The 14,192-nt window shown below is 42.2% G+C and overlaps 2 protein-coding genes across 3 annotated transcripts in view; one reads left to right on the top strand and one right to left on the bottom strand.

The window, feature by feature from the left end:
* Nucleotides 1-5,312, top strand: part of plxnc1 (plexin C1) — a 20,693-nt gene extending 15,381 nt beyond the window's left edge. The window contains exons 22-31 of the mRNA XM_028954231.1: nt 898-1,066; nt 2,074-2,171; nt 2,574-2,649; nt 2,844-2,878; nt 2,974-3,060; nt 3,176-3,339; nt 3,809-3,956; nt 4,045-4,185; nt 4,293-4,367; nt 4,823-5,312. Coding sequence (XP_028810064.1) covers nt 898-1,066; nt 2,074-2,171; nt 2,574-2,649; nt 2,844-2,878; nt 2,974-3,060; nt 3,176-3,339; nt 3,809-3,956; nt 4,045-4,185; nt 4,293-4,367; nt 4,823-4,927 — 1,098 coding nt within the window. The 3' untranslated portion in view covers nt 4,928-5,312. The remainder of the gene's footprint in view (nt 1-897; nt 1,067-2,073; nt 2,172-2,573; nt 2,650-2,843; nt 2,879-2,973; nt 3,061-3,175; nt 3,340-3,808; nt 3,957-4,044; nt 4,186-4,292; nt 4,368-4,822) is intronic.
* cep83 (centrosomal protein 83) lies at nt 5,225-14,192 on the bottom strand. 2 transcript variants are annotated; one of them, XM_028954232.1, is made up of 16 exons: nt 14,099-14,192; nt 13,490-13,830; nt 13,236-13,386; nt 12,938-13,030; nt 12,494-12,625; nt 12,123-12,374; nt 11,910-12,041; nt 9,487-9,601; nt 9,267-9,411; nt 9,032-9,181; nt 8,384-8,459; nt 8,149-8,306; nt 7,134-7,263; nt 6,963-7,066; nt 6,612-6,780; nt 5,225-5,613 (listed from the first exon to the last, which is right to left on the bottom strand). In XM_028954232.1, exons 2-16 carry the CDS (start codon nt 13,633-13,635, stop codon nt 5,482-5,484), a joined length of 2,085 nt encoding a protein of 694 aa, XP_028810065.1. In that variant the 5' UTR covers nt 13,636-13,830; nt 14,099-14,192; the 3' UTR covers nt 5,225-5,481. The 2 variants fall into 2 exon arrangements, with proteins under 2 accessions (XP_028810065.1, XP_028810066.1); XM_028954233.1 differs by having other exon boundaries at nt 6,612-6,777.

The following is a 14,192-nucleotide window of genomic DNA, read 5'->3' as shown; positions in this document are numbered from 1 at the left end:
CCAACATTATAACCTGATATTGTAATAATTTCAATAATGCAATGTCATGACACTATTGTATAAACTGTGCAGAACCTAGTAACGTTAGTCTTTTACTTTTACTAGTATACTAGAAATTGAAGTATGGTGATTTATTCTGATCTTGTATTTCTTGCTAATGTTTCACTTCCATCTACAAATAAAATGTTGGGGGTTAGTATGGATGGTATATGTAAAATATGTAAGACACAGTTGATCTGCTTCCAGTTTGTTTTTTGTATTTATAACTTACATGGAAGTTTACTTACTGAAAGGAGAAGAAAAAAAAATCAAGTTACAAAGCAAGGCATCATTTCGAAACAGAAAGGAAGTAAGTGAAGCAATGCTGGAAGTTTTTGCAGTTTCACTGAGCTCAGCAATACCCTGACACTGTGCACAGAGGTACTCAGTGTGTGCACCAGATTAAGAATGTAATCCATGCAAAAATCCCATGCAACACCACAGACTTTGGTGGGATTTATTGCTCAGTCTTGCATCTATCAACATCAGGAAGTGGTCCTCAGGTTTCACAGGTTTCCTGTTAGAGCATCTAAATGGAGAAGTAAAACCCACTAGAATTTTGATTTTATCAAAGAGGTCTGATTAGATGAACACATACCCTTATGTGTTTATGTTTCTGTTTGTACTGACAAGGGTGAGAACACAATTACCAGGAAAAAGACAAGGTTTTCACAGTTGTTTGTGGGTGTTAGGGGGTGTGTCTAAATCGTCTGTAGAGAGAGAAGTGTTTGAACACTGGTTTCACATTCAAAGTTCCCCTTTCCAGCTCAACAGTGAAGGAGATAAAATGGGGAGATTAAATATGTGTGATGGTAGAGATATTATTATAATTTGCCTGTTCTTTGTGGAACCCTTTAGAGGCTGAATGTGCTGTTTGCTGTGGGGTCAGAGGGCGAAGTCAGTGAACCTCTTGAGGTCAGCACTCTGGATTGCGACACCGTGGATCAGGTCAAGGAGAAGATCTTGCTGACATTCCAGCGCAAGTTTGGTTTTCCATACAGTCAGCAGCTTCGGGAGATTGACATTGGTCAGTTTTCCTTTTATTCATGAAACAATGACATTACGTACGTAAAGAAAGAGACTCTTATCCTATTGTTCTGTATTTCTCAGTATTACAATCACCAGCTCCATTTACAGAATTGCAACCCCAAACTTGCAAGCAACCTCCACCATGCTTCCCTGTTGCCTGCAGACAATCACTCTGCTTTTTATATTTTTCTCATCAGTCCAGAGTACCTTCTGTCATTTTTATGCTCTCAAGGTGCTGTTTTCAGGCATAGTTGAGACCACTCTGGACAGTAGATGGGTGTACCTGGATCACACAGATTTCTGTCCGTTCTGAGCTGATGATACTGCTGGACATCTTCTTGTTTCCAAATCAAATACACATCTGTTTTTTGAGCTCCTTGAAAGATTTCAAATGTTTGCCTGGGAAAGAGCTTCCTCATTCAATATAACTACCTTGCATCTTATGTTCAGTCTTGACAGACCTGATGTCATGAAACTGTCTAACGTTGCTTGCAGAGTTGGTCTGTTCCCCTAGACAGCTTTTAGTTTCAGTAAATAAGTGTTTCAACTAATATAGGAAATTATTGATCATTAGCACCTGTCTGGTATAATTGAACGATAAAACAAATTCCTACAAAATCCCTGCCTTTGTGCAAGTGTACTAAAAAAAATATGCTGGTCTGAAAGCAAATGGTAAAAACACCAAATAATGGTGTGATTTCTTTGCTCATTTAGTAAATTGTTAAAAATGAAGTTATTTAAAATATTTTAAAGCATTTTCAACTCACACACATTTACTTATTCATTTATTGTCATTAACTCATCACCCTTAGTGAGCCATGGGCAGCCGTGAAAGGCACCTGGTGAGCAGTTTGTGGGGACGGTGCTTTGATCAAGGGGACCTCAGTGGCACTTTGGTGGCTTGGGTTTGAACCCACAACCCTTTGGTTGCTCTGCTTTCTTACCCGCTAGGCCACGACTTAAATGTGTAATTTTGTGCCATGACGTGATGTGTTCTTCTTTAAGAGTATGAAAAAGATGGAAGTTATGCACCTCTTCGGGAAGTGGAGTCCTCGGGAGTGACGGATCAGGTTACCATGCTCAACACTCTCAAACACTACAAGGTGTGTGTCTGTGTATCTGAAAAATGATGTGTTCACATTCATGTAGGGTCTCTGGATATGGTGAAGTTTGCATATGTCAGAGGTCTGACCCACATAAAACACTGTTCTATTAATCACATTACAGTAACACACCAATATGCCACCTAGCCAAAAGTAAGGGGTGGATTTTTTTTTATTATTCTGTTCATTTTAAAAAGATTTTTGCTTAAACTGAAATACATACACATTGTGACCATAAAATAGTACTGATTTTGACTTGGTGTCCTTGCCTCAGTCTCTTCAGTTTAGTTTCTGAATAACTTGGTTCCACAGTTCACATAAATGCATTTGTCTGAACAAAACAAAAAAGAGATATGATGATCATGAGGTTGTGCTGCTGAACTCACTACTCTTCATTTTCAGATACTTAATGGAACTACAATCAAAGTGATCAATAAGAAACTCAATTCTCCTCTAAGTCCTCAACTTAGTGTGAAGGGTAAGTAGCAACCCTGCACTGCTGTTCATTTCCTGTCTTGGTGCTGAATGAATGTTCTTATGCGATGAGCTGTTACTAGACTGAGATATTAATTTATCTCTGAATTCGAAATCAAGTTCTGTACCTTGCAGTATAAAGAAAAAAAAGACAACACAATGTGACAGTGTGCCAGACTCTTTTACTTCCTTTTTCAGATGATTTGGACTTTGCCGTTAAGTATTTCCACTTGGTGAGTTTTGTGGAATTAAATTTGTTTTTGCATTATTCCTGTTGAGATGTTTATTTCTTGTTAGAATGATGCAGAATGAACTCAATTTTTATCAGATTGACCCAGATGAGGACCACAAAAGCCCAGAGAAAAAGAAACTGAAGGTCAAAGAAATCTACTTAAATAAACTGGTGACCACAAAGGTTAACATCCATCCATGCCTTTATTCATTCATTCATTCATTCATTTCTTTCTTTGTTCTGTTCAGTATTTGTTCTGTCATGTAGCCATTCTTTCAGTAGTTCATTTCCCTCTTAGGTTGCTGTACATTCATATGTGGAGAACCTCTTTAAAACCATCTGGAGAACATCAAGCAACAAAGCTCCTCCAGCAGTGAAATATTTCTTTGACTTTCTGGACGAACAGGCAGAAAGCAAAAAAATCTATGACCCTGATGTGCTGCACATTTGGAAAACCAACAGGTGCCACAACCTAAAGAAAACCTGATGAAAGAAAATCATTACCACCAATGGCATTATTCTCACTAATATTGCCTTAATTTCATTTTCACCTTGATATAGAATTTTCGATCAGCTTTGTATTTTCATTCTGCACAGTTAGATGGTGAAAGGTTGTGTTGAATGTGTTTTTCCCCCTTTAAGGTAGTATCTGCTACTCACTTGCCATGTGACAGTGTAAATAATGGCTACATTACCCACTTCCTTTTCAGCAGAGCAGTTATCAGTTTTGCGCAACCACCACAAGAATGTGTCTAACACTACAAATCACTCATGAGCCTTTTAAAGCCTTTAAAATCTGCTTTTGTGTTTAATGGCACACATCAACCTTCGACCACTGCTCTAAATGCCTATGTTAACCAATCTTATTAAAGTAATGTGGATGTGAGACGGTTGATTTCAGTTGAGTAAACTGTGTCTCCCGCCTGGGTAGTCTACCTCTGCGCTTTTGGGTGAACATTCTGAAGAACCCGCAGTTTGTGTTTGACCTGGAGAAGACTGAACACTTGGACAGCTGTCTGTCTGTGGTTGCCCAGGCTTTCATGGACGCCTTCTCTCTCAGTGACCAGCAGCTGGGCAAGGTAACGTATGACTGTGGACCAGAACTCATTTTAGTACTTTCATGCTGTGGTTATATTTATATTTTGACCATTGTTGAATTTGTTCCAGCACACGCCCACAAATAAGCTCCTGTACGCTAAAGATGTTGTGCAGTACAAACAGGAAGTGAGGGCCTACTACAAACTAGTGCGGGAGCAGAGCACCATTTCTGCCTCAGAGTTCAAAGCTTTTCTGCAGGAGGAGTCAAAGGTATTTTTCATGGCCCATTTTGGAAGTGTTTTATTAGGAAATGTATTGTGCTTTAATAAATATTTATATTAATTAGTGTAACATAATGTTTTTTCTCCTTGTATTAGAAACATGAAAATGAATTCAATCAATCTGCTGCCCTCAGGGAAATGTACAAATTCTTGCAGCGCTACTATCCTGAGGTAAGTTTCATTTCAACATAGCCATTGCAAATATAAATGAAAGAAATTCTCTCAAGTCAGTATAAGCTGATAGTAAGAGTAATAGAAGAAAAGGGAAGAAGTAATGTCAATAGTGGGAGTCCCACTATGATGAAAAATCAGAACTCTACAAGCCATCTTATCATCATGCAGGGAGGGCAGCACTTTGCACTTTTGTAAATTTCCCACTTGTGGGACTAATAAAAGATCATCTAATCTTATCTAATCTTACCAAGACCAACCAACTCAGTCTGCAACTCCAACTGAGTGAATTTCTCTCTGGCCAAGCTACAAACCACCCAAAAGACCCATGTCTTCCTCTCTAATGTGCATATACTACTTGACCTCTGTAGACTTTTAACAACTCTTGGGTCTTCCCCTGTTCTGAAAAGTCTGTCAGAATGATGCAATGTAATGTTGCTTCTGTCTGTTTGCAGATCGAGGAGAAACTGGAGCAGAGCGATGCACCATCAAGGTTGAAGGAGGGCTTAAAGCAAGTGAAGAGTCTGTTTGAAGACAAGAAGAAAACCACGTGGAACTAAGAGTTTTGTCTATTCTGCTTCCTTGCACAATCATAAGATGGACTTGAAACCCCACCCTCACCCTCAACTCTGGTGGCACTAGCATGGGTAGAGAGGGTTGTACTGCATGTGGACTGTGCAGTGAAGAAAAGGAGTTGTATTTTGGATATTTTGTGTCTGCCAGCAGCACATTCACTAACCGATTTCTCAGATCCTGCAGAGAAGTGAACTAACCCAACACAGCCTGTCAAGAATTCATTCATTACTGTATGGACGCTTAAACTTTCAGTTTCAGTAAAACACTGCACTGTAGTTGACTGTTTTGCTGAACAGATTGACTTTATCTTCTGTGATTTCAGAAGAACATTTATTAAGAAATAAAAAAACAGCAAATATATAAACTGGATCCCTGATGTAATGAGCCTTGTCATATTATTAAATAATGCATTTTTCTTTAAAATTCCAAATCCTTTGGCACATAGTCAATGTTGACTCTTTCAAGGTCAGAGGTCAGGAAGAGCATCACAGGAGACAATGCTGGCATGCAGAGCGCCGCCCCTGTCCTGCAGTCTGTCCTACAGTCCATCACCTGTGTCCTGCTCTCTCTCCAGAGAGTTGGCCAGCTCCTCCAGCTGCTGCTGCTGGTTGCACTCCAGCTCCTCGAGCCGCCGCCGCAGAACACACATCTCCTGCTGGTGCTGCTCATCCTGGGACACGAGACAAACAACTAACCAATACTGCTGCAGAGGTCATTTTTACATTTTTACAAAATTTCTCTCAGCGAATATGCCTCAGCACAGCACACGGTGCACACAGTGTACACAGTGAAATCCAAAAGATGATCCAAAATATGGCAGCCCGTCTCATTTTCAATCAGCCAAAATACACCCATGTTACACCTCTTCTTACCTCTCTCCACTGGCTCCCGGTAGCTGCTCGCATTGAGTTCAAATCCTTGATGCTTGCCTACAGGGCTGTAAATGGAACTGCGCCCTCCTACATCAACACACTACTACCTAACTACACTCCTGCACGCTCTCTCAGATCGGAAAACGAAAGGAGACTAAAAATTCCTTCTTCACGGGGTCTCCGATTCCAATCATGTCTGTTCTCCGTTGTTGTCCCTGGCTGGTGGAACAACCTGCCCTCCTCCACACGACTAGCCGAGACCATCACCACTTTTAAGAAGGTGAAAACCCTCTTATTCCAAAAATATTACAGACAAACACTTACACAAGCACATGCGTACACATTGAACAAACAAATACAAAATGTATAAATACATTATAATTTTTCTTAGTCTAGCACCCAACAATCTCCGAGCATGCTCTTCAATGACAAGTCTAAGCCTTATCAGGGCTCTTAGTTTGTAAACTCGATATTCTATAGAAATCGAACGAGAATTGCTGGTGTCTTCCTATTGTAAGTCGCTTTGGATAAAAGCGTCTGCTAAATAAAGTAAAGTAAAGTAAAGTAAATTTGTCCTCTGCATTTAACCCATCACCCTGAGTGAGCAGTGCACAGCCATGACAGGCGGCTTCCTTAACCACTGCCTCAGAACAGGCAGAACAGCCTAACTGTTCCTGCCATATTTAATCAGCGGTACAAATTATGTGATTGCTCAGTTATGGATGAGCTAAACTTGCTTGATGCTTCAAAACCAATTCGAGTGCGACCACACTTCTACTTAGCATCCTGCTTTTACCTGCAGGTTGGGGATGAGCGTCTCAGAGCCAGGGATGAGTACAGAGGGGGGCGGTGGAGTTGAGGTGAACTGGTAACCCAGCAACAGCCTGCGGAACTCGCTGTGCCTGCGCTGCAGCTCCTTCAGACGCCTGTACGTCTGAGCATGCTCCTCAGAATAGGAAGGCCTTCTCAAAGACACAGAGACCAGATTTTTATCACATCGGCCAGTTTACTTTTAACCTTCTCTAGTAACAACCTAGTAACTTGTACTTTCATCACTGTACATTATATTAATGTGTTGAAGCAACAATTTTATATTTAGATTCCGTGTGGTAACTGTGGAATACTAGAGAAGAAGAGGACATCCTACTTTTTAGCTGTTTTGGCTTCAAGCTCCAGCTCCTCTATTTTAGCCTCGAGCAGCTGAATTCGATCTTGGAACTTCTTCTCTTTGGCCTCAGTCATGGTCTTCCTCTGAAAACAGCAACACGTCTCAGAATGGAGACGTGCTGAGGTGGAATTAGAAGAACAGGCTGCATACCTTCTTCTGGGCCAGTGCTGCCCTCTGCATGCGCTCTTTGGCCTGAGTGTATTTCTCCTGCAGCTCTGCATTGCGTTCCTGAAACTTGTGTTTATCCTCCAGCCATTCAACTCTCCTCTCCTCTACAAGTCTGCAGAGACAAACACATGGAAGGGAAGCACTTCGGTTTGCCTTGCTGTGGTGCTCTCGCCACTGAAGCAGGGCTTTAAAGTAACACCAGCACAAAAGTTAGGTGCACAAAGTTTTGACAGTAGCGCATTTAAAAACACTGTTTTTAGTGTTTTTACAATATTAACTTGTAAATGATAAATCTGGTTAAGATAAAGTTCATTTTTGAAGCACAATTCCGTAAGAAAGCTAACTTAAATTAAAACAAAATAAATAAAATAAAAAGAAAATCTAAATTAGTGCATTTGTTTTAAGGGACTTGTGTTTTGGTTGCATAAAACTTTGACTATGAACTTTGACTTTGACTATGAAAATGTATGTTTTCAAATGCAGAAAAGGCTCATAACATGTGCAAAGCATGTTCATACAGTCACGTAGGCCGACATCCGCTGCCACAATAATGTAAGGTTTGGACCTTTAAAAAGTTGCACTTGTCTGGCTCGGGTCTAACTTTTAAGGCCTGATTAGAGCTGTAACCCATAACTATGTCTATCTGACTGGTCCAGGCTACTCACCTCTCTGTCTGAGTGCAGCATGCCCACTTTCAAACGTACAGCAATATCTGGACCTTCACAATCTCTTGATTGGTTTAGAATATGACATGGACCTAATATTTGTCTGTTGCATGAACCACAGGCAGACTTTCAGAGTTATGGAGACAACCAGTTACAGCTGGTCCCACTGGTGCGATCTCAGATATATTTTGTCGCACCATTAAGAAATAAGGTTGCATGGTTGACCAAATTGGTTGCACACTAGAGCCCTGTGAAGTGTGGATTAATGCTGAGGTTTATCACAAATTTCTCTAGTTTTACACAGCATCCTCTGAGCATTTTAGTGAACTCACCTTTCAGCCTCGTGCTGGGTCTTCTCTATCTGTGTACGAGCGTTCCGTAACTCCTCCCTTATCCTCTCCAGGCTGTCCCGAAGTTTCTGATTGGTTTCAACCAGTTCACTCTCAGCTTGGGAGAGTGTGTGCAGTTGCACATTTATCTCCTGGTTTCTCTGGAAATGAAGATGAAGTTGTAAGTCATCTCACAAGTTCAAACACAAAACACTGAAGCGTGTGTGTGGAGACATACCTGCCTCAGTTCCTCATTTTCTGTGTTTAATCGGTCTAATTCCTCAATCTGAACCCCCATCTGCTGTATCTTCACTCTAAACACACAGAATTAAGATGTTATTTTTAAATTCATTAAAATGTCATCCTCAAATGTAACTACAGTAAAGCATTGCAAGCCAAGTTCAATTTGGAATTACAACTAGGTTTTTTTTTTTTTGGCTGTTGACATTCTCGTCTCTGCTGACCTCACTCGACAACACCACCCGGTGGACTACATTTGTATAAAACATATGGATATTTGATGTCCTTCTATCGCTACAATATCATAATGTACAACATTGTGATATATTGCTGTATCAATATTTTCTAGCCTACCAAGGTACATACTACATATTTTAGTTTTACAGAAATTCTAAAGGAAGTGCATGTACAGTCACGAAGAATGGAAAAAAAAAAAAAAAAAAAAGTCACTTTAAATCTATTTTATTTTCCAAGCGCGGTCAAATGAGCACTCAGGAAATAGAGGAGGAACTACTTGGTGGTTGACTATCTTGAAGATCTACTACCCTTATCCTGGGGTGTGATTATTTTTTGAGAGGGAAAAAAAAAGTTTTTAAAAAATGCTATAGATCATTTTTAGCTGATGGAATGAGTGGGAGGGGCTTGCCTCAAGGTCTGAGTTTCTCTGCGGGCAGATTCCTCCCCCAGCTGAGCACCACGAATTTGCTCCTGCCACTCGTCCCTCTGTGCATCTCTGGACGTCTCCTGCAAAGCCCACTGCTGCTCCAGCTCGGCCAAGCGGCTCTCCAGCTCAAGTCTGAAAACACACACCCCCATACACACCTAACTACTCATGTCCATGTGGACAAAAAACGAGCATGCGAACAGAACCCAGTTCTCACTTCTCCTCCTGTGCAGCAGCCATTTTGTGGAGTTCCTCCTCACGAGCAGCCTGCACCCTGCGCACCGTGTCCCGCTCCTTCTCCGACACCAGATCCTTATTGCGCTCCACAGCGAACCTCAACACCTCTACATCAGACTGCAACCCTGAGACAGACATTGGGATATTGCTGTTAACAGCACATGTATTCTACAATTCTTGCACACTCAAGATGACTTTACCTTCCACTTGGCTCTGCAGTGCATCCCTCTCTCTCTCCAGCCCTCCTCGGGCTCGCACACATTCAAGTTTGACGTTGGTCACCTCCAGTTTGTGTGTGTGTTTCATGTCCTCCACCTGCTCCAACATACAGTACACACACAGGTTTTGTGCAAATTTAATGGTGCAAATTTCTCAATTGCTGACAATTTCATTTATAATAATAAGTTCATGCAAGCTGCCCCAGTCCTTCGTGTAATTCTGCCCGAGCAGCATAGTGGGAAATAAACCTTTTCAATCTGACGTACTTCTACTATTTATTTTTTGCGTTGTTGCACTTTTACTTGAGCTGTATCCAAAAAGCACAACACAGGATTAACTAAATTATAGCCTAACTAACATTTTTATCATTTGTAGACCCTTGCATATTGTAATGATCATGTGACGCCTTTGACAGAGGAACAGCAAAATAGGGAGAGGAGCCTGTCTGGACTGTTAGCAACAGGTAAAGAAGAATGCCTAGGAAAGGCCAAAAGTCTTTTCTCGATTGCTTTGGTGCAGTTTTTACGCTTTTGTTTCACCAGGACAGCAGCACTCAAACAAATAAGCATTTGTTAAGACATTTCAAGTTTCTGAGACACTTTTGCATGGACTCTAGACAGACCACAATGCATAATGGTCTAAAGGACTGGTGCAATGTACTGTATAAGAAATAAATGTTGTTGTTGTTTCTGTACACTACTACTTGGTGTGTGCATTGTGACCAAAGCCCTATATAGCAAATTAATTTATAGGGGATTTTGAATATCCCTACAAAACAGTTGAACACCACTGTAGTTTGTTTAGAGGTCTGAAATGTTTTAGTTCTTAAAATAAATGTATTTTGGCATTTGTCTATTTAAAATGTTTGGTTATGTACATTTTAAATAAATGTTGAAATTCAATACAATTTAATACATTGCAGTAGTTTAATAGTTAAATTTGACTTGTAATTATAAAGTAACTGGACTGTTTCTGAGGATTCCCCCACCACTGCAGGAAGGCTGTTTGATAAGACCTGACCCCGGTTGTATATCGCCCCCTAGTGGTCGGAAAGGATAGAGCGGAATTCAGTTAAACTGATCCATTCACAACTGGTCCATCATCACCAGTACAGACAAATTCTCTAACCATCGTCTTCTACTGTCAGCTGCTTCCATTAGGGGTCACCACTGTGAATCAACAGTCTCCATTACACACACACCCCCAGCATCCTCTGCACCTGCAGACCAACCACCTGCTTGTCCTTTCTCACCACATCAATAAAACTAGGCCTTCCTCTTCTTCTACTGCCTGGTAGCTCCATCCTCAGCATCCAAGCAATTTCTTTCAGGATTAATAACGTTTTCTGATTCTGATCTTTCTTCCAACATCTCGTCAGCATCCTACTTCAGATCTCTCGTCACTCCTTGATCTGCACATCAATCTCACCGATTCTGCAGCATTGCTACTCTGGTACCACCATCGCTCAAGCTACTAAGAAAGCATTCGTCTAGATTCTTCTCCGTCTTGGCTATTAGGTGGTTGAATGAACTTCCACTAGATGTCAGCTGGGTCATTAAGGGATCATTAAAGATGCAAACTTCAAATGCAAACTGAAAACCTTCCTGTTTAGGAAATATTTGGCCTAAAAGAGGGCATTTTCTATATTCAATATTTATTTCTTTAAAATTGGGTTCTGTGAACGAAATGTACAGATCGGGTCCAGGGTAGAAGTAGCCTAGTGGGTAACACACTCGCCTACTCGGGGCAGTGGTGGCTTAGCGGTTAAGGAAGCGGTCCTGTAATCAGAAGGTTGCAGGTTCGATTCCCGATCCTCAAAGGTGCCACTGAGGTGCCACTGAGCAAAGCACCGTCTCCACACACTGCTCCCCGGGCGCTTGTCATGGCTGCCCACTGCTCACTCAGGGTGATGGGTTAAAGGCAGAGGACAAATTTCACTGTGTGCATCGTGTGCTGTGCTGCTGTGTATCACATGTGACAATCACTTCAGTTTATAGAACCAGAAGACCCAGGTTCAAATCCCTTTACTACCATTGTGTCCCTGAGTAAGACACTTAACCCTGAGTGTATCCAGGGTGGGACTGTCCCTGTAACTACTGATTGTAAGTCGCTCTGGATAAGGGAGTCTGATAAATGCAGTAAATGAAAATGTAGTGAACAAGGGTTTACAATGATGGATATTTAAAGCACTCATGCAAGTCGCTCTGGATAGTGTCTGCCAAATTCTCGAAATGTAAATGTAAATTTTAAATGCATAAGTGTAATAAAATATAGAATAAATACAAATACATTGGAAAGAAAATAGATGCATGTTTATGCAGAGTATCAGTATTAGTGTATGTATGTAATTTTTTTATATTTTAAGTATTTGGTTTGATGCATTGGGAACAGCGTAAATCCTGACCTGGCTGGTGAGTGAGTTGACCTCTCGCTCAGCCTTGTGAAGTCGAGTGGTGAGCTGAGTGATCTGTTCATGGCTGAGCTGCAGCTCACTCTCTGTCCTCTCCAGCTGCATCTTCACCGACTGCTTCTCGGCCTGAGAAGGTGGATCCGTACCAGCCAGTTCACCAGACCAGTTCACCGTTTTATCAACAACAAATCAGACTCGACCTCTCACCTCTAAGGCCTTGACTGTAGCCTGGGTTTCCGCCAGCTGACGGACCTGGATGCGCTGCACATTTTCAGCCTGGGCGCCAGAACTGTCCCTCTCGGTGCGGACCTGGGCCACTTCCCTCTCCAGACCTTTAAGTCGCAGATGAAGCTGGGCCTTCTCACGCAGGAGGGTCTCTACACGTTTCCCGTCCCGAGCTGGGTCAGTGTTCTGCAGCTGCGCAGTCAGCTCCTCCTTATCCCTCTCCAGACATGAAATCTGGGAATCGAGTGCACACGCACGCACGCATACACACACACACACACAAACACACACACGAATATGCATCCTAAATAGAAAGCTACACACATACACAAGCAAAGGAAACATCTACACACCTCAGCATCATAACGGAGCTTCCACTCTTCTAGCATTCGAGAATGTTCTTCTCTGTGATGGTCATATTCAGACTTGAGAAAGGTGTAATCATATCGCAGCTTATTGAAGTCAGACCGATACTTCTCTGCCTCCTAGGTTGAGAGGAGACATCTGAGGATCAGATTATAGACAGAAAAGCAGATTCTTTCTGACCATATCAGGTCAAATATAAAAGGGGACAAACATAGGATGCATTGAATGACAGATTTCACTTTAAGGATTATTTATTTTACCTTCTTAAATATCGACTTGCTGTGCTCCACAAAAAATGTGCAACAATGTAAATGAACGTGATATAAATCAATTATTATATAATTGGTCCTCTCTTTATACCAAAGCAAAAAAAAAAAAAAAACTGCAACCAAAGGCAGTTGGTTTCTATGGTGACAGCAACAGCCTCTCACCCCCTCCAATTTGTTGAAGCGCTCTCTCACGGGACCCTCCAACTCCTGCTGCACCTGAGCTCTCAAGAGCTCCAGACGCTGGGGAGACAGGACCTGTCAACAGCAGAACAAATCACATCAACGCTTCGCTCGACAGGGTCACCAGCCGAGGTACTGCCGAGGGACTGTCCCCTGCTCGTAAAACTCCGAGGACACAAATCACGTCATCGCTTCGCGTGACAGTGTCACCAGCCAAGGTTCTGCTGAGGGACTGTCCCCTGCTCATAAAACAAGCTGGTCCACATGAGGCTTCGTTCACCTGCATTCTGAGCTCCTCCACTTCTCGCGTTTTGTCCAGCAGTTCTCCGCGCAGCTGAGCCAACAAAAGCTGCATGTTCTCCTGAGTGCTCTGCTTCTCCATGACATGTCGCTTCAGCTCATTCTGGCTGCGTGTGTATTCGTCCTGCAGCCTGTAAACACACAAGGACACACACTGTAACCGCCTTCACACTATTACAGATTTGAATTGGGCAATTCGAACCAAAAAAAAGAAGATACAGGCATAGTCCCCACCTTGTGTGCTCTGCCTTCAGGGTCTGGTAGTTGGTCTTGTGGTGTTCGCAGCGCATCCTCTCATCTATTAGAATCTTCTGAAGATCCATGTCTGCAGAGCCCAGAACCTGAGGTCCGGCTGGGACCTGCTGCTGGGCAGGCTTCATCCTGGCTTCACAGCTCCGAGGTACGATCAGCGCCGACTGATGACTACAGAAGCAGAGCAGGCTTTCATCCCGACCACTCAGAGCCCACAGGCTGCTCTCGACTGCTGTTGTGGATACGGCACATCTCCAGGGAAGCGTGGCCGATCGCAGGCATTGCTGTGCTGTGTGCCATTTATCCGATACAGACAACTGATGCTAAATAAATAAAAAAATAAAAGCTCACAGTGCGATTCATGTGAAATGCATCTGATATGCTGCTTATTGTGGCTTAAGATGAGGACAGGGGGACTCAGAGGGGAGTTTGTAAGAATAATGCATGTAGATAAGATCGAATATCGGCTGTCAGGTCAACTTGTACTTGTCTATGCAGTTAGTTTTGAAACAGGAGCTGAATTAAACCGGGATGCATCTGACCGCCGGGATAATTTTTTTATTGTTTGCTACTTTTCTGCGTCTCCCTTACCTCCAGAAAGTCCCCTCTGATTAACTAGCATTGTAGCAACTAGCACGCCCGATTCAACAACTACAAAACACAGACGGGATCGAGGGACTTTTCC

Source organism: Denticeps clupeoides, chromosome 15 (assembly GCF_900700375.1).
Source record: "Denticeps clupeoides chromosome 15, fDenClu1.1, whole genome shotgun sequence".
NCBI classification, from domain to species: domain Eukaryota; kingdom Metazoa; phylum Chordata; class Actinopteri; order Clupeiformes; family Denticipitidae; genus Denticeps; species Denticeps clupeoides.
The sequence above is the reverse complement of the archived record's forward strand: the minus strand, read 5'-3'. Positions and strand labels throughout refer to the sequence as shown.